Below are 20,880 nucleotides of genomic sequence, written 5' to 3' on the forward strand. Positions count from 1 at the left end.
TTAAGTTACATATACTTTTTTCTTTACTTACGTTCATGTTAATTTTTTTATGACTAATTACTTAATAATTTGATATTACATATTTTCATTAAAAATCTCAATTTTTTTATCCATTTTACTTTGAAAAATCATCCCTTGCTTTCTGATTAATGAACTGCACCACCATTGAGCAAAAATTAGTCAGTACCGAAAGTACCGAAAAAAAACGGGAAATCCCGATTCCTAAGAGGCGCGATACCGAAATTCCCGGTTCCAAAAAACAGCTCCGGTTGCGGAAACCCTAGTGTCAACCAATTAATTTATTTTCTGAAATAATATACCGGGTGCGTCTCAAAAGTGGCGCACCTCTATAACTTACAAAAAAACAAGATTTGGTTTGTTAGTATATGACATAAATTAGGATTGACTGACGTATTCAATTGTTTTCGGTCACTTCCCGCTTCACCTAAATTAACCACAATTTTTGATTTTTAAATGACACCCTCGGTGTTTTTTTACTTTATTCGATAGAACAAATTGTAACGTTTTAAAACAAAATTATTCGTAAAAAAATGCTTTTTCCAAATATGCTAATGAACCACCCTTGTTCTATTTGAAAAAATGGAGATATGATTAAAAATACGATTTGGGCATCTTTTAACCAGCCAGCTAGGACAAGACACGAAAAACATTAGACGATCAAAACTATTTTTACAAAGCTCCTTGGTTAAAAATTAGTGTTTTTAACACAGCCATGGCGCTCTAGATTGAAATTTAAGATAGGATTTTTTTTAAACGAAAGTGTCAAAAGTTGACAATGATATGTCATTCTTTTCAGAGTATCATTTTCTATTTAAATAAAATAGAAATATACCGAGGGTGCCATTTAAAAACCAAAAGTTCTAGTCATTCCGGTGAAACAGGAAGTGACCAAAAACAATTGAATACGTCAATCAATCCTAATTTATGTCATATACTAACATACCAAATCTCGTTTTTTTATCTGAAAAAATAAAAAAGTTATATGGATGAGCCACTTTCGAGACGCACCCGGTACATTTATGATATTTTAGGTATTTAGTTTGGTGTTGGATCAAGATGTTAGCCCTGAAATTGCACTAACTTATCCTGAACTGTATAAGGAACTAGCTAAAGGAAGAAGTCTTTCTTATAAAACTTTCTTTATATGGGTTCTTGTGTCTATTTATCAAGGTATTTTAAGTAAAAATTTAATTCTGTATTATCCGATATTCATACTTATAATTTTCTAACAGGTGGTGTAATAATGTATGGAGCTCTGCTACTATTTGAAGATGAATTTATTCACATTGTAGCAATTAGTTTTACATCACTTATTTTGACTGAGCTAATAATGGTGGCTTTAAACATAAGAACATGGCACTGGCTTATGATATTAGCTGAATTATTCTCACTGGCTCTATATGGATTATCTCTTATTGTACTCCATGACTACTTTGGTAAGTGAAACTTTTTAAAATATACAAAATTGGAAATGACTAGAATAACCAAAGATATTAAAAACCGGGAGATACAATGATTCATTCATAAAATGCTCTAATACTTCAGCAGACATTTGTTTGCTTGAATCAACGAGTGCTATGGTAACAATGTAGGTGTGTACAAAGATTAGACGTTTGAGGTCATAAATTTCCAGTCGCGTGCAGATCGACCGACAACATTTTAAAAAATTAAAAAAAGTAATAAAACTTCATATTTGTCGCATTTTAAAAAATAAGGTTGAAGGAGGATAGTGAAATAAATCAAACCGGCATAACTTTTTATTATAAGATGGATTTTCACGTAAGAGTAAGGATTAAAAAAATCGCTAATGTTTTTTTTTGCTTTATTAGTCATAAAATTCATGTAATGACATTAATGCATTAATTTTTTATAAAAAAATGTAACTATGCACTATGTACGTCGAAAGATGTCCATTTATATTATAGCAACCAAAATTTAAAACAAAAACTGTATAAAATTGTAACAGCAAAGAAAAAAGTAAGGCAGCAAAATTCCATTTTTTGTACACCCCAATAAAACTTTCACAAAAAGAAAAATGTGTGATGAAGAAAGTACAGTTTTTCGAAAATAGATGTTCATAATTTTATAAATTACAGGCGGTTTATAGAACTTACATATAATTTTTAATATTCAACACCGTTTCTCAAGAGTAAACTAGAAATTATTATTATTTTATTGGTAATTAGTAGGTACCATGTCCTTTTTTCCTACAAGTAATTTATAAAAACAAAAGAGGGATCGCCCTGGTAAGAATCCCGTTTATTGGTGGTCCCAAGAAATAGCTGAGCTTAGAATGGAGTGTACCAGAAAAAGGAGGGCCTTCACGAGAAATAACCGGAGGAATCAAACGGCAATAAGCCAGCAACTTAAGCCAGCAACTTAAGCCAGGCAATAAGCCAGCAACAAAAATGGAGTACATAGCATCCAAGAAAAGGCTCAGAAATGCCATTAGAAAGGCAAAGCAAGTGTCGTGGAAAGATATTTGCGAAGAAGTTAACACCGACACCTGGGGTAAAGACTATCAAATAATAATGAAAAGGACTTGTGGATGTCCCCCACAGCCTATACTACCTGCATACATGATGGACAAAGTGGTTGCGTACCTTTTCCCAGTCCACGATAAGGTGTGCTTTGACGTCGTTGCGATCTATACGAGCACTTGTTATTAGCAAGATTAAAAAAAGAGATTGAATACTCGGATAGCTTGGCTGGAAACCAATATGGATTCAGGGAAGGTAGACAAACGGTAGATGCAGTCCTTGAAGTAATCAAAATTGCAAAGCGAGCATGGAATTACTCCTCCCAAAATGAAAAAATATGTGCGGTCATCACACTGGACGTGAAGAACGCATTCAACAGTGCTTCATGGCAGTTAATTCTGGACAAGTTGAGGAGAAGAGGAATAAATGGAAGCCTTCTGGCATTGGTAAAATCATATCTGAGTGAGCGTGAGTTGATTGTGCAGTACGAAGACGCAACCAAGAATTTGAAACTGAGTAGTGGCGTCCCTCAAGGCTCAGTTCTTGGGCCATTTCTGTGGAATGTCTTATATGATGATCTATTGAGAACGGAGATGCCAAAGGACGTAACGCTAATTGGATTTGCAGACGACATAGCAATGGTAGCAGTTGATAGGACTGAGTACTGGCTCATGGAAAAAGCTAATCTGGGTCTAATGAGAGTCTTAAACTGGATGGACAAAAACTGTCTCAGTCTAGCACCGGAAAAAACGGAAGCGGTCCTCCTGACTAAAAGGACTAAGTTGAAACCAGTGCATTTTAATCTGCTTGGAACACGAATTGTACCTGGTAGATCATTAAAATATCTCGGGGTGTGGCTGGACAGCAAGCTCACTTTCTCCATACACGTACACCGTACCATAGAAAAAGCGGAAAAAACAATGTCCGACCTTTCCAGACTTATGCCAAATATAGCTGGTCCAAGCGAATCGAACAGGAAAACACTGGCATGTGTAATGCAATCCCAGATACTCTATGCTGCACCAGTGTGGAATAACGCAACGAATAATACGGTACTTACCAGGAAACTCACCAGAGTTCAGAGGCTAATGTCCATGAGAGTAACTAGGGCCTACAGGACAATCTCAACTGCGGCAGTCGGAGTGATAGCTGCAGTACCACCCATATACCTCCTTATCAATTGGCAGGAGCGCTGGAGGACTAGTACAAAAAGCCGATGGACACACAGAATCATCACAAACATTAGCAACTGGCAGAATAGGCGCTACGGGGAGGTCGACTACTATCTCACTCAGACCCTCTCAGGGCACGGCTGCTTCAATGCATTCCTATTTAAAAGGAAAAGAGAAAATACGGACATTTGTATATACTGTGAAGCAATAGATGATGCTGAACACACGATTTTTGCCTGTCCTAAATGGCACGACTCATGACAGATATATGAGAAGGAACTGGGGAGGCGGTTTACTCTGGAGAACTGTGCCTTGGACACCATGGGAGAAGAAAATGGATGGAAGATGGCCTATAATGTTGTACGGACGATCATTAGGACCAAGGAAAAGGAAATGAGAACTTTGGGACAAGTAGAATAGTAAGCCAACTACCACGTTGAAGTAATGCGAGAGCAGTTCCAGCGTGGCGCATGGATTGGCAAAGGGGGGTTTTTAGTCGGTAAAAACCCGACACGGCCCAGGACCATCCAACATCGGGTGTCTTTTGAAGATTTTCCCCTCCATAAAAAAAACTTAAAAATATATATAATTTAGAAATCTGCTATCTTTTATATCGAGGTACGCCTCTGTATCTACAGACAAAATGATATAATATAATATACCTAACCCTATTTTTATTTACCAGTAAAAAGTTAAATTTGGATTTAAATGATACACTCTTCTAAACAGTACATGAATGCACCATATTTTTAAATTTGGTGTCCACAGAAGTCCACATTTATTCTATTATGAAATTAAAAATAGTTAAGCAATTAAGCATTAAATGAAAAAGTTGACGTACAAGCAAATTAATGTACTTGATATGTTATAGAAATATAAAGAAATTATTTATTACTTCACAGTTATTGGTTGTGGTGTTTAATCGAATACTAATACCAAGATAGAAGTAAATCTGGCAAATGTTTTCAGTGTTAGTGAGATTGGAAAATAAAGATAGAATAATGTCCGATGAAGGGGAAAATGTATCTCTTGAGTTTAAATATCTTTGAGAATAACACAAAAAATGAAAAACTGAAGTTGTGTTCATTTTTTTTGTTCTTGGTGTCTGATGAAATCGCATATTCTTTTGTTGAACAGTCTATAGTCATACATGGTATGTGAAAAAGTATTAATTTTGTTTATTCTTTTTAGATGCGGAATTTATTAAAACGTTGGACTTTTTGTGGAAGGTAACGGCAATAACACTAATTTCATGCTTGCCACTTTACATCCTTAAATTCTTGAGGAAAAAGTTCTCTCCTCCCAGTTACACTAAGTTATCATAATTTTTAATGTGATATTTGTGACTCAAATTTTCATATGACAAAATATGTCAGATATTTTTTGATTAATTCTAATTTTTAAATAATATATGATAAGAATCAATTAATATCCGTGATAAATCTGATAAAAGAAAAACCAAAATAATATATGATTTATTATCAAATATATTTATGTTTAATTTTGATTTATGTTAATAATATGATATTGCTTTTTATTTCACTTATGAATACTAGTTTAACATAAATAGTTTAAATTTGCAAGGTAACAGATAGTCAATGAAAGTTTAAGCATTTTATTTTATTATTATCTGTAGTATTTATAATATTAGATGTTAATATATTTTAATAACTACACTTCCATCTGTTGTTGATTATACATTTTATTAATTTATTAGAAAAAGCATGTAAAATACGAAAATATATATTAATAAATTAACTTAGCGAGTTATTTTTTCATATACTGAAGACTTTTTTATATTTTCATTATATTACTGTGGTAGAAACCATCCATGAAGACATTTTGGTACCGGACTGGGTGTCTTAAATTCAGCTCTTCCTATTTCTTTAAAAGTCTTTGCATTTATAATCAACAATCCTACATGATTTGTGTCTTCACCTCCCCAAACCATTGCTGACAATATAATTCCATCATCCTCATGCTGCACAAAAAAATAAGGATTAGTAGAAGGGATGGGTGATAACGGATTTTACCTGTCGATAAGTTATTACAATTATTCAGCTCTCGATATATTTTAATTATCGATATAATTATTAAGCCGATATATCGATAACTATCGAATTAGCGACAGCTATCGGTTTATTGATAGATATTGACAATTTTAAAGCCATCTATTGTTAAGCCCCTTTCATACACTTGCGAATCACGCATTGCGGAACTCGTTTTCATTGGTCCAATTTTAATGAACATGGCGGCGCTGTCAGAAAGTTTAATTTTTATGCGATTCGTAATATTTAAAATTTGCGGCACGGGAAAATTGGAATGGTTTCAATTTTTGCGAAGGATTCGGACGAATTGTAAGTAAGCGTTTGCGCAGAAGGAAGCTCAAGACCTATTATTGATTATTTTTACATGAAACCGCCGGGTATTTTTTTTGTCTTCGACGTTTTAACAATAAATATAAAGCAAGTTTACGTTTTCTGTTCCAATACCACAACTTTAAATAGAAAACCACTTTCTTGAACGCATCATTTTTTCTGTTTCTATCGGAATATTCTTTCGATTTTATATTCCAAAGGCATGGCAACGATCAATATATTTCAATGAAACTCGTCATAAACTCCTTATTGGAATAAGTACGCATATCAGACATTTTCGAAAAGTTGATAACTACGAGTAATTACACAAAACCCACAAAAGTCACAAAACTGTACATTGAACTCGCTGATACCGTCTACACGTATGATATCACCACACAAACTGGTTTGCGCAAACTAAAATCTTTAGCAGCGCGACGTTTACGCAGGCCGCGCTTGTTGGTTTGTGCGTGCTGCCGTTTTACCGTCTACACACAGCGAGTTCCTGATACAAACAGGTTTGTGCAGGTAAGCTCTTGGTAAAGCTTGTCCGTGTAGCCGGCCCTTAACCGTAAGTTTTTAATATAAAAAGTTGAAATAACAACTAATATTGAGATTTTGGAAAAGGTAAATACTTATACAAAAATAAATTTAGACATATCAATATTTCCATTGGCATCTCGTCTATATATTGATAGTTATGAATAACTGATGCTAATGGAAATACTATAGCCAATTTCGAGCGAACAACCGTTGGTTATGGTTGAGAGTTAAACAATGCTTTAAACGTTAGTTGTCTATCAATTGGTTGGTTAGGTTATTATCTGTCAACCATAACCAACGGTTGTTCGCTCGAAATTGGCTTAAAAGCTTTAAACGTCAGTTGTCAACCAATTGGTAGACACTAACGTTTAAAGCTTTGAATAAGAAGACTAAGGTAGGAGCATATCAAAAATCTTAGGTACACCGCGATAGGCCTCAAATATGGTCGACTTAAATTCCGGTTTATCAGTGTCGTTCTAATTTTATTTAAAAAATGTAAAACTATGATGTAGGGTAGAGGTGGGGTAGACTTAATAATTTGTTGTTTTATTTTACGTTGTGAATAAATGTTGGTAGTTATTAAAATTGTTATAAAAATATATAATTCTAATAAAAATAGATAAGTTATAATAAGTATTTATTAACACAAACATCCGATACGCTACTGAAGCAGGTAAGTCAAACTAACGTATCTAAATTCTTTGACATCTAATCTTTGACAAGTAATAAATAAAAGCTAAAATGCAAGAAAAATATATAATTTAGTTAATTTAAGTGAATTTCATAAATGATCGGTTTACTACACGTATGTATATTATATAGTCACTTACTAGCGAAAAGTTGTTCCATTATTTCACTCAATTTTTGCCGAGATCTACCGCACGCTACACAACCAACTATTCTAGAGTCTTTTTCGATAAATCGCGATAGTGTCACTGTTAATTTAAGTTCTGCCACAATTTCCATCTAGATTTACTACCTTTATACAACTATCAGTAGTAGAATAAATAATAAATAATATAAAATAAGCTCCGTAAAGACTGACAAATCCACAAAATTTCAAATCAAATTCAAATGTGTCAAATGAATCGTCAAACAGAACTGTCAAGGATCCCCAACCTAGAGTGCTTTTTCCGCCCACCATGCTTGAATACATGGATAGCATTATGCTCCTTCCTTAGTCTTCTTATTCAAAGGTTTAAAGCATTGTTTATCTGTCAACCATAACCAACGGTTGTTCGCTCGAAATTGGCTTATCAATATACCGATTTGGTCATCGAAACTGTGCGGTCTGGATTTTAACGTGTAAGACAGTGATGTAGATAGCTTAATGGAAAATCAAATGTATTATAAAGAGAGAAAATTGGGTCGTTACATTTCTTAAATGCGGTATTGCCGGATTTTGCATCAAAATTCCAAATTGTACAATTAGGCGTTTAGGAAAAATGTTACATCTAGGGCTGAAACTTTATTTTTCACTCTTATTTACTCATTTTACTACAGCTGTAATAGAATATATTTAGCATAGGCATTTTATCTTCATTTCAGAAGTATACATGAAAGTTTTTAAAATAGTTTTTTTTCTACACACATTTTCCTACAAACGTAAAAAACCGGCAACACTGTATGCCACTTTTGATTTTGTCTCTCTGTCTGTAAACAGGTCATTTATATTATTCTCTGTCACACGCATTGGAATTCAGACCGCATAGTTTGGATGACCAGCAGGGTATAGGTGACGATATATCGATAATTTCAAAGTCACCTACTCCTACTACATATGAAGAAGTCCATTTTTTACTAATTTGGTTTTAATATGTTTTATATAATTTGGTGTTATAATATTTTCCGTCTTAAAAAGCTATACAATTTGGTACCTAAATAAACGGGAATATCAATAATGGTCGCAGAGTGAACTTGAATTAAAAATGCTTCCCTGAACATTTATCGTTTTTGGACACTGTTTTTCCCGTGTGCTCTTCATATTGTTATTCGATTGTTATCGATGTATAAACCTAGATACATTTTTTAGTAAATTTTATGCTATACAAGAAAACGCGATGTAAATTCTTTTTATCGTAAACCGTTTCAAAGTTATGGTACTTTTAATGGAAAAAAAATTAAGTGTTTTTTAAATGGAAAACTTTGAATGTTCACCGACACCTTTTAAAAGTGAGCTAAAACTCCTGCCTTCCAGGGATATTTTTTTCTCGGTTATTATGTTTATTTTAACCCACAAATTCCATAGGTTAGTTTTTTGGCTCACCCTATTCTAGGTACATGCATTAATTTGGAAATTGAATTGACTTTTTACCTTGCTATTAGGACAAGCTACAAATACTGGTTCGCTAGGGTAACAGTTGGGCTCTTGCCAGGTTTTACAACTTTTTTCTTCAACGTCCACTTTTATTAACTAAAAAAACATAATAGTGATATTAATCCAATGAAAATTTGTTAATATACCGTGCTGGCACCTGTTACTTTTGGGTCGGTATTTACCATGTGTGGAAGTAAATCGCATAAGGATCTTATTAAGTCGGAGTGGGAGAAATGCGACGGTGTGCTGTTGCGACGTTGCCGGTACCCTTTCCCTATCAAGTAAAATCACGATCGCACACCACTTATTTTTATACTTTTTTTCTAAAAGATAACTATATAAAATCATTAGATATGTTTCTGAGCATCTGAAATCAAATTATAAGGATATCGTTAGGGTGTCTATTTTTTTATAACGAGAAAACGTCAGTAATCGCGATAATTTAAAAACTTAACTTTTTAACACGTAACACGCCATAACTTAAGAACCACTTTAGATATTTATTTTTTTTATTTTGAAGATCGGATCTTTTACAATATGTTTAAATAAGAAAAATTCGATAAGTTTGTTTTTTTCCATTCAAAAATTTTAAGCAACCCATCCATTTACTTTTAGTGCATAGCAATTTTCAGTAATCGTGTAACTTTTTTATTTATAAAGATTTTCACATATTGTCTGCGAAGAAAATATAGCAGAAATATTAAGAAAGTTTTTGAAAATACTACAATCAATTTATTTCTAATAGATTTCGAGATATCGATTTTTGAATTCCGAGTTCTAATAACGCGACCACTGTCGAACACCAACTCAATTCCACTTATTATTACAAAAAAATGCAAGTGTTTCTAACTTGCACTTAAAAATTTTCAAGATATAGGGCAAATTATAACGACTTGTTAATAAATAAACAAATAAAGTATCAACAAAATAGAGTTTATAATCATCTGGTGATGATGCTAACATGGTTAGCGAAACGCGCGTCCAGTGTAAAATAAAAGTGTTTTGGTGTATTGTGGTGATTTAGTGTTTTTATTTTGCTGTGTAACACCAAAGGTTCCAACCCTCAACTGTAATAAATAAAGTATCACGAGACGTAATTAAATCGTGAAGCTGAACGCATGAGGTACACCTTTCCCTAGAACTTTAAGTACTGACAGAGGTACTGGTTGGGTCGGCCGCTCGACTGCGACATATCTGCTATATCCCCTTCCACGTCTCTTAGCAATGTGCACAGTTTCTCGGTATAGCTTTTTTCGTTTTCCTGTTATTACCGATTCTGAATCGTCCTAGAACTCTGCAGCGCATGCGCAAATGAAATAATGTCTTCATATTTCCTTCTGCGCATATGCATCACAATTCTAGGACGGTTCAGAATCGGTAATAACAGGAAAACGAAAAAAGCTTTTATTTCATGCGTTTGTCAACGTGTTCACTATTCTCTCTTTGTTCGGTACATTATAAAACGCATTGTACTCTTCTTACATACGGAAATCTCGACCCAAGACTAACCTTTGCCAGCCCTTAGTATACTCACCGTTCCAGGATTCACGGCATCGACATCAGAACTTATAGCATAAAAATATCGGTATCTTTTACCTAGTGGAAATACAATTTTAAAACTTTTAGTAGTTATCATTTTTTAATTATACCTAAATATTTCTCGTAATTTATTCTAGGCGTTTCACATCCTAGATCGCATAATTTTTCAGCCTTAACTAGAATATCTTCATTTTTTGTATAGTATGCACTAGCCAACGAATTATTATAGTTTATTAAATTTTCTCCAACCCCAGTTCCAGGCTTTGGATTTAAAGGCAATACAAACCTTATAGGCCGCCCTCTAAACATCTTAGCATAATCTGGATTGTTATGCATGTCCTAAAAGTACGCTATTTGTTTAAAATTTTGAGCTATATTTTGTGTTTTTACCTTCATTGTTTCATAATACATACAGTCAATCATTGAAGGGTCTCTGTATGCACATATGTCTAGTATTACATAATCTTTGTCTTCATATTGATTTATTATGTGCAGGTAAAAGAAAGTTTCGGCATAAAATTTAAATTGTAACTCTCCATTATGTCTAGAGATCAAATTAATCTGAGTCTGAAATTCATAAAATTACTAAAATTTTATGTTTTGCTGGAGTGGCTTATCCGAGCTTTTTTAGGTATAGTCTGCCTGACGATTGAATAATGACAGTGACAGTTGTCTGTCATTTTAATTCAAAATTATGTTGATATTTTCATTTTTAGTCATTTTGTGAATACTGTATGTCGAAATTTTCTGTTCTTTCATTGGACAGACTTTACCAACATAATAATAATGCAACAAATAAATAAAATTATACGCTTTTTTAAATGGACTTTGGACAAACAAATTTTAATTACGTTTTAAGATGTCTTACATATTCATTATTGTACCATCTGAAAGCCCCAGCTAAAGGTTTGTTTTGAATTTTAGTTGCCAGCAGGCCTGGTAAAGATACACTTAGCGGTTGTTCTATTATGATGAAGTAGTTTTTTGTAATGCCTAAAATTAATACTTGGTAAATTATAGAATATCTGGTATTTGAAATGTTGCCAAATATGTATTAGACGAATTGGCCACAGTACACCAAAACACTTTACTTTGAACACCGGGCACGTCGTTTAATCTAAAATTAGTTTGATGATCTGCTGATGAAGCTAAGAGGTTAGCGAAACGCACGTCTAGTGTTAAAACTAAAATGTTTTGGTGTATTGTAGTCAGAGATGGGCACACACTCAGTATATTTAAATTTGGGTAAATAATATATACCCGGTATTTAACAAAGTATGTTTGTTTTGTCAATTTAACGTACTATAACAAATTTTATTAACAGTTTGTTGTTATGTTACCCCCAAAGACTGCATAATAGCACAGTAAACGAAATATACTCTCAATGGGTTAAACATTGTGTGTATATATCAGGTATATACCCAAATTTCTTTATTATGCCCATTGGGTATTTACCCAACGCCCATCACTGATTGTGGTGAATTAGTGTTACATTTTGTTGTTGTAACAGCAAAGGTTCGGAACCCCAACTATATTATTTAAATTGTTAATAGAAACAGAAAGAAAAAAATAAAAGTAGATCATTAGGAACAAATATTGTTGTCTGTATGCAAGTCATCTCATACCAAAAGTGTGCATATATGACGGATGGAAAGGCCATCTAGCCGGTATTGATGCAACTATTCTTGCATTGTCAAACATTGATTTTTTGCATCCTAGAAATAAGCTTATCTTATTAACGTATTCATTTTTCCAGTAATTAAAAGCTTACCAGAAGAAACTGCTGGGAACAGTACAACATTATGATACGGTCCAGTTGGGTTGACAGATAAACCAATATTATATACGCTACCTAAAAAAATATCGTAATGCTTGTAATACAGTGGAAGTCCTCAAAATATTACCGTACCATCTTCCATTACATGGGGATGAGAAGTATGATTGACAATATTAATATTGGCGCTTATATCAATTCTGTTTAAAGTTTCTAATGTGTTTGGATTTATTTTATGGATAAAAGGAATTTCATTAAATGCATAAATTTCGTCTTGAAATGGGTAAACTGATATCATAGCGTTATCAGACATGTCTGATTTTAAATTAAACATAGATGCAACTCTAAAACATAGCTTGTTATAGGGATCCAAGAATTAATTAGTTATGTGCTATATTATTTACACAGGGTTCGGCAATAGTGCGTCGGGCATTTGTAGCTCCTAGAATAAAAAAAAACTTGTGAATTTTGTTTAAGTACAAACCTAAAGTATGTAACTAGGATGTATTTCAGGAAAATATTTTAACATCTATGGGGTATTTCAAAAAAGCGTGAGTGGAGAAAAATAATTTTATATGCAGATAAAAAAAATCGTGGGTAAGTAGTGAGTAGTGAGTAGGTTTTTATCTGCATATTTACTACTGGGAACTAACAATAATCATAATAATTTTATATGTTTGATTAGGATTTGTTGGATTAATATCTCTGCAACTAGCGAAATATATTTACTCAAATGTTAGGATTATGTAAAGTCATCTGAAAGGGAGCTAAAAATGCAATAATATACAGGGTGCTCTTTAAAAAAAAACAAAGAAAAATTATTTTATGTTTTAGAAAGTTTGGCGTAGAATTTTGAACACCCTGTATGATTTAAAATTATATACGATATTTATATCAAAGTAAGTATAGATCATCTAAGAATAATATATAGTATAATATAATAATTTATATATATATATATATATATATATATATATATATATATATATATATATATATATATATATATATATATATATACAGGAGTGTTTAAAACAAATGCGAAAAACTTCAGGGGGTGATTCCTTGTTCAAAATAAAGGGTAGTTTGCTTCATAAACGTTGGGTTAAAAGTCAACCATTAGGGAGATATTGCGGTACAAAGATGGCGGAAAAATAATGTTTTTATTTTTTATCTTGAAAACGAAAAGAGATAGACTAATAAAATTTTATGGAAGCATTACTGTTATGAAAACACACTTTCTGGTAATTTTTTTACTTTTTTAAAATGAGCGGAAGGGGTTGAAATAAACTACCCCTATCATTCTTGTTAACAAAATTTAAAGAAACATCTTATCAATCACATGCAAAAAAATTAATTTGGATAGTTTAGTTTGTTTAGAAACTTTTTTATCTCTGGTATTTTTTTGATAAAACTCACCGATTTGAAATTAAAAAATAAAATGTAAAGCATTACATGTCAGGACAAAAAAAATTTTCTGATAAAGAATCTAGTGGGCTGCTGTAATTTTTTTAGGAAAAAATCTAGTCGGCCGCTGTTACTTTTAGGATGTTCCTAATATTATTTTATTTGACATTACTCTACTGCAATACGTTATTATCTAGATGATTATTATTATCGTTATTATCACTAGATTCTTAATCTAAAAATGTTTTTTGTCCTGACATGTAATGCTTTACATTTTATTTTTTAATTTCCAGTCTGTGAGTTTTATCAAAAAAACACAAGAGGTAAAAAAGTTTCTAAACAAACTAAACTATCCAAATTAAAGCATTTGCATGTGTTTGATAAGATTTTTCTTTAAATTTCGTTAACAAGAATGATAAGGGTAGTTTATTTCAACCCCTTCCACTCATTTTAAAAAAGTAAAAAAAATACCCTAAAGTGTGTTTTCATAACAATAATGCTTCCATAAAATTTCATTAGTCTATCTCTTTTCGTTTTCAAGATAAAAAATAAAAACATTATTTTTCCGCCATCTTTGTACCGCGATATCTCCCTAATGGTTGACTTTTGACCCAACGTTTATAAAGCAAACTACCCTTTATTTTGAACAAGAATCATCCTTCTGAAGTTTTTTCGCATTTGTTTTGAAACACCCTGTATATATATATATATATATATATATATATATATATATATATATATATATATATATATATATATATATATATATATATATATATATATATATATATATATATATATAATTATATAACTAATATAGTTTTGATTTTAGGACAGTTATTGTATTTTTAATAATTTTTTTTAAAAGGCTGAAAAATATACCGGGTGCGCCTTAAAAGTTGCTTACCCCTATAACTTTTTTACTTTTTTTAGTTAAAAAAAACAGATTTGATATGTTAGTATATGACATAAATTAGGATTGATTGACGTATTCAATTGTTTTCGGTCACTTCCCATTGTTGTAGTCATTTCCGGCGAAACAGGAAAGTGACCGAAAACAATTCAATATGTCAGTCAATCCTAATTTATGTCATATACTAACACACCAAATCTCTTTTTTTTATCTGAAAAAATAAAAAAGTTACAGGGGTGAGCCACTTTTGAGACGCACCCGGTATAATATATTTTTTATTTATTTATTAATATCTCTGAAAGTATCGAAATATATTTACTCAAATGTTAGGATTATATTAAGTGATCTCAAAGAAAGCCAAAAATGCAATAATATACAGGGTGTATATTTTTAAAAAAATCATCCCGATACACTCACATTTATTTGAGCCACCCTATAGAAATTAAAATATGTTCCTGAAATACATCCTCGTACATACTTTAGGTTTGCACTTATACAAAATTCCCAAGTTTTTTTATTCTAGTAGCTACATAGATGCCCGACGCACTATTAATTGCCGGACCCTATATGTAATCATTTTCTGGAATATGTGTAATAATACGTAATATGGCTATAATAATACACTTTTATAATTTGAAGTGTTAGAAATTAGTATCTAACAAAAAAATGTGTACTTTTGGAAGATGGTGTGACATGGATCTGGAACTGCGCTTGTTCCAAATTCAGTAATAACTAATCTGTTAGCTGCCCAAGTTTTCTTGTATGTTTCAGAACGCAGAAACTTGCATTGGTATGTAATTTTTCCTTGTTTTATGCCAAATCTATGGACAAATTAGGAGGTAAATTTTTTTATTCTTAATCGAAGGGTAAGTACTATACAATTGAAAAAAAAAACTGTGGCAAAGAATGCAAAGATAACTTGGAAATAAAGATCTCGGGCATTTTGAATGTAAAATTGTGCGGGTTTACATGCATATACAATGCGTTGTCCATCGTTGATTAAAGCTCTTACTTCAACTCTTCCTTAAATATTGTTGGCTTGGAGGTGAATAGGCCTAACCCACATTTACGTAATTCTGAGAAATTGCGATTTTAATATTTGTCGTTATGTAAAATCTTGAATATTTCGATAGTTTCTTTTTTTTTCGAAACATATTAAGAGTATTGAGTTTTGGTAATGTTTTACTTTTCACTTCTGAAAGTTAAAGCAAAACAATATTTAATATATGTAGTGGTGAATAGAAGTAAGTCACTTAACCCTGATACTGTTAGCAAATGTCAAATTACTTGTTAACGGTTTGTATGTTTAGTTTGATCTATTCACCATAATAAAATATAATGTTTTAAAGAATTATTAATGGAGTAAACTTAGGTATATTCTTTGGAGTAAACTAGTGATGGGAAAAACCGATTAATTTCAATAATCCAGTACTCGAGTAACAAGCGATATCAATAATCGAGCGAAATATCGCTCGTATTTAAAAATACAGTTTTTCACCCGTCACTTGTTATGCTCGTAACGCCAAGCAGTAAGATATGCGTGCGCAGAGCACATATTCTTTCGGTGATGAAAAGGCAAGTAGCAAGCGACTAGCGATTCGCTTGAACGCTTTATTTAGTTTTTAGTTTATTTCGATACGAGCGAATTTTCGCTCGAGTTATCCCATCACTGGAGTAAACCATTTTTTTGAAAATTTGTGTGTTAGACCTATTTACATCCAAGCCGACGATATGATTGGAGTAATGGACGAAGTAGGTATGACGCATGCATGTAAACCCTCACTCATATGGAGAATGCCATCGATCGTGATTTCTACACCAACCCGATGCCGTTTTTTTTTGATTATGTAATAAATTGTTTTTGTGGTTTCCTAAAATTATTTTTTTATAACCTACCTATGTAATAAAGCTGAACTATCAAACAAGTGCTGAAATTCCTCTGCTCCAGCTTTTATGGATCCTGGACCATTTCTTATTAAGCAACCGTTCAACCAGTTTGGTACTATTCCTATTTAGTGGATATATAATCAAAGATTGAAGATACATTTTTAAGTTAGAATAACTGAGTAACTTACCTTTAACATCTCCAGTTAGAGGCTCATTGATCTCTTTTTCGCAAGATCTGAGCCAAACTTCAAACTCGCAATTTGAAAAATACGATTCAGATGGGTTGCCATTGAAATCTTTGGCTTTGTTAACATTCTAAAAGCCAATGTAATATAAAAAATGATTGCTTTCATTATAAAACTATATAACTCTTTGTATGAGCTTAGCAATTGAAATAAAATATTTCACAAAACTTGTACTATGTACAGAAAATACTTCTATTTTATTATTTTTATTAATATATTTCGAAACATATCTCTTGCCTTACTTACTTTTTTCTTTTGAGTAAAATCCAATTTTCTTTTTTGTGGTAAAGGTGACCAAGTAAATACATTTGATTCCATTATATTCATAAAAGAAAGTTAAACAGTATTGCCGCGTTTTTGTTTGGTTTGGCAGGTAGCAAATTTATACGACAATTTAAAACACTACTTGTTATATAGCTACTTCATATACCTAGACATAAATTAGATGATCGCTAAGTGAATTAAAAAAATCAATTTTCTTTAATGGTATTAAAATGTATTATATGTTTGACTTACGTCATATCTGTATAAAATTATCTTCCATTAATAAGATTAAACAATAACATGTATACAAGGTGGCCCATCGAAAATAGTCAAGCAAGGTTTACGGCTTTGTACGTAAAAACAAAAAAATTGACTCTTATAATTTTGTTTTCATTGGCATATTTTTCTTATATTATATATTATTATATATTATTATATTTATATTATTATATCTTGGTACAGTCTCGGTCCTCGGATCGGAATAGGTTCTGAGGAACTAGTTCTTTGAGAAATCGGGAACTAGTTCCTCTCGTTCCAGGGTCGGAATAGTTCACTATAACTAGTTCGTTCACGAACTACACACGTTTAACAACCACTGTTCGGGGTATTCTCACCGGGCATTATTGTTAAGGACATCTACAGTGAAATTTGTTGGCATTCATTAATGGTCGTACCAGAGATGCTTCCTTCCGATGTCATTTATAAATTGTGTCCTGAATTACTCTATTAGTCCTCAGATATTTCCATTTCTAAGTTTCTGAACCGTATAATAAATTTTTCTTTTAATTAGAGAGTTGTAAATATTACCGGAAATATATCCGATTTCAGGCTGTTTTCGTTGGGCTTAGGACATACTAAAAGTTCGTGTCGTTATTAGGATATTTGCAAATTTCCTAGGCAGTACTAGTATGCCTTGATACTTTTTAGGATAAACATGAATGGCCCGATTTGACATATCCGATTTTATATGTTTTATTAGTGAAACATTTTACACGGTTTTAATGGGCTGTAATAAAATGGAATTTTGGAAAAGTATAAACGTAATTAACCATTCTAGGACAAGTAAAACTTTTAATGAAGAATGCAATTTTCTCAAAATGTCAATAATAAAAAGTTTTTCTCTTGTAAAGACAATCCGGTTTCTCCGGAAATGACTACAACTTTTGATTTTCAAATGGCACCTTCGGTATTTTTTTTTACTTTATTCGATAGAAAATGACATTCTGAATAGAATGACATATCATATGTTAACTTTTGACATTCTCGCTTAATAAAAAATTGTATTTTGAAATTCAATCTAGGGTGCCATGGCTATGTTAAAAACATGAATTCTTCAACAAGGAGCCTTGGAAAAATAGATTCGATCGTCTAATGTTTTTAGTCTCTTGTCCTGGCCAGTTCAATGAATTTTTCATTCAAATGTAAATATATAAATAAATACAGCTAAATTCTCGATTTATTAGCTCTCGTTAAATAATAAATCGAATTTTAAAATTAAGTCTAGAGTGCCACGGGCCTCCACAGCTATGTTAAAAACACGAATTCTTAATCAAGGAGGCCTTGGAAATAAAAATAGATTTCATCGTCTAATGTGTTTAGTGTCTTGTCATGGCTAATAATTTGATACCACAAACTTGGTATTTCAAGTCAAATTTTCGTTACGAAAGTTTTAATTTCAAATAAATAACCATATGCGAAAATGTCAAAAGTTGACATATGATATTGTCATTCTATTCAGAGTGACATTTTCTATCGAATAAAGTAAAAAAATACCGGGGTGCCATTTAAAAATTAAAAGTTGTAGTCATATCCGGTGAAACCGGAAGTGATCGAAAACAATTGAATACATCAACCAATCCTAATGTATGTCATATACTAACATACCAAATCTCGTTTTTTCAACTAAAAAAAAAGTTATAGTGGTGAGACGCACCCGGTATTATATTTCCTACGTTTTGTAATATTTTTATTTCAAAAGATTCCATTTAAACAGTTAATAGCTAATAATAGCTTTTCGTGCCTGTATCACCTATATATTTGTGTCTTATTTCTTTGTCGTGTGAACCCGTTTTGTCAAATGTAATCCTAAATATTTATATTCTTCACACGCTTCTATTTCTTCGGAGTTTACCAGTTGTAGGTTACATTTTCCCTTCCTATGCAAAAATATTTCTTGTTTTTGATTTTTATAGTTTTAGAATTGTCTCTAATTTCAAATTGCAGTTACTTTTAGCAGAGGTGATCCGTCTTCATTTTAGCTCGTAACAATAATGGTAGGTTCCTCTTATCACTTAAGGTACATTCAGACTGAAGAGCGCCGAGCGTCGCGTCGCGTTTGCGTCGCCACGAAATGGAATCAATAACTTAAATTAGACCGTTCAGGCAGAAAGTGTCGCGTTCGGCGTTGCGCTAGCGTCCGCTGAGCGTCGATTTCAATCTGAACTGTTTTTCGGCGAGATTTATAGCGTTGTGTTGTTGTCATGGCGTTTAAGGACCAGCACGCAGAGGTGCTAATAGCCGAAATACAGGCAAGATCGGCAATGTGGAATGCAAAATTGCCTCAATATACAAATATACTTGAAGAAATAGCTACAATTCTAGGTATTTCTAGTAAGTATTTTTTCACAGTATGAGTAAATATATGAGAGCTTTCGAAATTCAAGATATAAAAGATGAAATTCTCCATGCAGATATCGTCTTCTGTTTATAGGGTGAATTCCTTAGATTAAGAGTGAATTCCTACTTTTTTGTCCATTCTTTTGAATGTAAAATATGTTGTTTCTAATAGTAACATTAGACAAATTGCTCTCCTTGAAGCCATTTGCTAACTGAAAACCAAAAGAACAAGCTCATATGACGCTGCGCTGACGCTCCCAGCCTGAACGACCGGATGTGACGCTCTCAGCCTGAATGCACCTTTACTCTTAGAACTCTTAATGTAATTGGAAGTGTGTTGATTATTTCATAATTACATAATCTATAATTGACTTTAGTTTGCTAGTTTGTTGTTGTCAGGTCAAGAAAAGTATCATTTTATGTTTGAAAACCTCATTTGTAAAAAAATCTCTCTTAATTAGTGATGGGAGTACTCGAGCGAATTTTCGCTCGAGTACTCGATTATTGAAATAACCGACATCGCTCGATTATGAACGAGCGATGCAAGTGACGAGTACCAAGCGACGAACGCAAGCGATCCTAGAATGAAATAAATTGAAATCCGATTTTAATGTGACATACTCGATAAACAGCCGAGCGAATTTTCTACATACATTGCAGGTAGCAAATTTATACGACGCCGTATATACCGGGTGCGTCTCAAAAGTGGCTCACCCCTATTACTTTTTTATTTTTTTAGATAAAAAAATGAGATTTGGTGTGTTAGTATATGACATAAATTAGAATTGATTGACGTATTCAATTGTTTTCTGTCACTTCCTGTTTCACCGGAAACGACTACAATTTTTGATTTTTAAATGGTACCCTCGGTATTTTTTTTAGTTTATTCGATAGAAAATAACATTCTAAATAGAATGACGTATCATATGTCAACTTTTGACATATTCGCTTAAAAACAAATTGTATTTTAAATTTCAATCTAGAGTGCCATGGCTGTGTTAAAATCACTAATTTTTAATCAAGGAGTCTTGGAAAAATAGATTTGATCGTCTAATGTTTTTAGTGTCTTGCCGTGGCCAGTTAAAAGATGCCCTGGAGCGCTATTCTGTACAATCGTCGGTATCGGCAAGTTACCGACAGCTATCGGTACGTACGGCCAATGAGCGTCGTGTTGATTGTTGTTGTCATAGTTACCGATCGGCCCTATGACACAAAATATACACCATACAGAAGCGACAAAGAGATTTGCTTCAAAATTTTTAGGAGGGGGTAATGCTGGTTAACTGTCAAACGTGACGTCAAAGAATTATACACCAAAAAAAAATTCACGACCGCAGGTATAATT

General features: G+C 32.4%; 2 protein-coding genes across 6 annotated transcripts in view; one reads left to right on the forward strand and one right to left on the reverse strand.

Moving 5' to 3' along the window:
• LOC115889018 (probable phospholipid-transporting ATPase IIB) overlaps positions 1-5,431 on the forward strand; it is a 22,074-nt gene extending 16,643 nt beyond the window's left edge. For all 4 annotated transcript variants that reach the window (XM_030908919.1, XM_030908922.1, XM_030908920.1 and 1 more), the window contains 3 exons: positions 1,053-1,191; positions 1,254-1,457; positions 4,865-5,431. In XM_030908919.1, the coding sequence (XP_030764779.1) occupies positions 1,053-1,191; positions 1,254-1,457; positions 4,865-4,998 (477 nt within the window). In that variant the 3' untranslated portion in view covers positions 4,999-5,431. The remainder of the gene's footprint in view (positions 1-1,052; positions 1,192-1,253; positions 1,458-4,864) is intronic.
• On the reverse strand, positions 5,277-17,264 carry LOC115889020 (carotenoid isomerooxygenase). Of its 2 annotated transcripts, XM_030908925.1 has the most exons (14): positions 17,172-17,261; positions 16,902-17,085; positions 16,599-16,725; positions 16,420-16,531; positions 15,198-15,344; positions 12,339-12,547; positions 12,201-12,281; positions 12,055-12,144; positions 11,298-11,422; positions 10,820-10,996; positions 10,540-10,768; positions 10,425-10,486; positions 8,888-8,986; positions 5,277-5,654 (listed from the first exon to the last, which is right to left on the reverse strand). In XM_030908925.1, the coding sequence occupies exons 2-14, from the start codon at positions 16,980-16,982 to the stop codon at positions 5,484-5,486; spliced, it is 1,710 nt and encodes a 569-aa protein (XP_030764785.1). In that variant the 5' UTR covers positions 16,983-17,085; positions 17,172-17,261; the 3' UTR covers positions 5,277-5,483. The 2 variants fall into 2 exon arrangements, with proteins under 2 accessions (XP_030764785.1, XP_030764784.1); XM_030908924.1 differs by having other exon boundaries at positions 16,902-17,264.
• Positions 17,265-20,880: the final 3,616 nt, after the last annotated feature.

The sequence above is a fragment of the Sitophilus oryzae genome, unplaced genomic scaffold (assembly GCF_002938485.1).
Source record: "Sitophilus oryzae breed Bouriz unplaced genomic scaffold, Soryzae_2.0 scaffold_810_pilon_pilon, whole genome shotgun sequence".
Lineage (NCBI taxonomy): Eukaryota > Metazoa > Arthropoda > Insecta > Coleoptera > Curculionidae > Sitophilus > Sitophilus oryzae.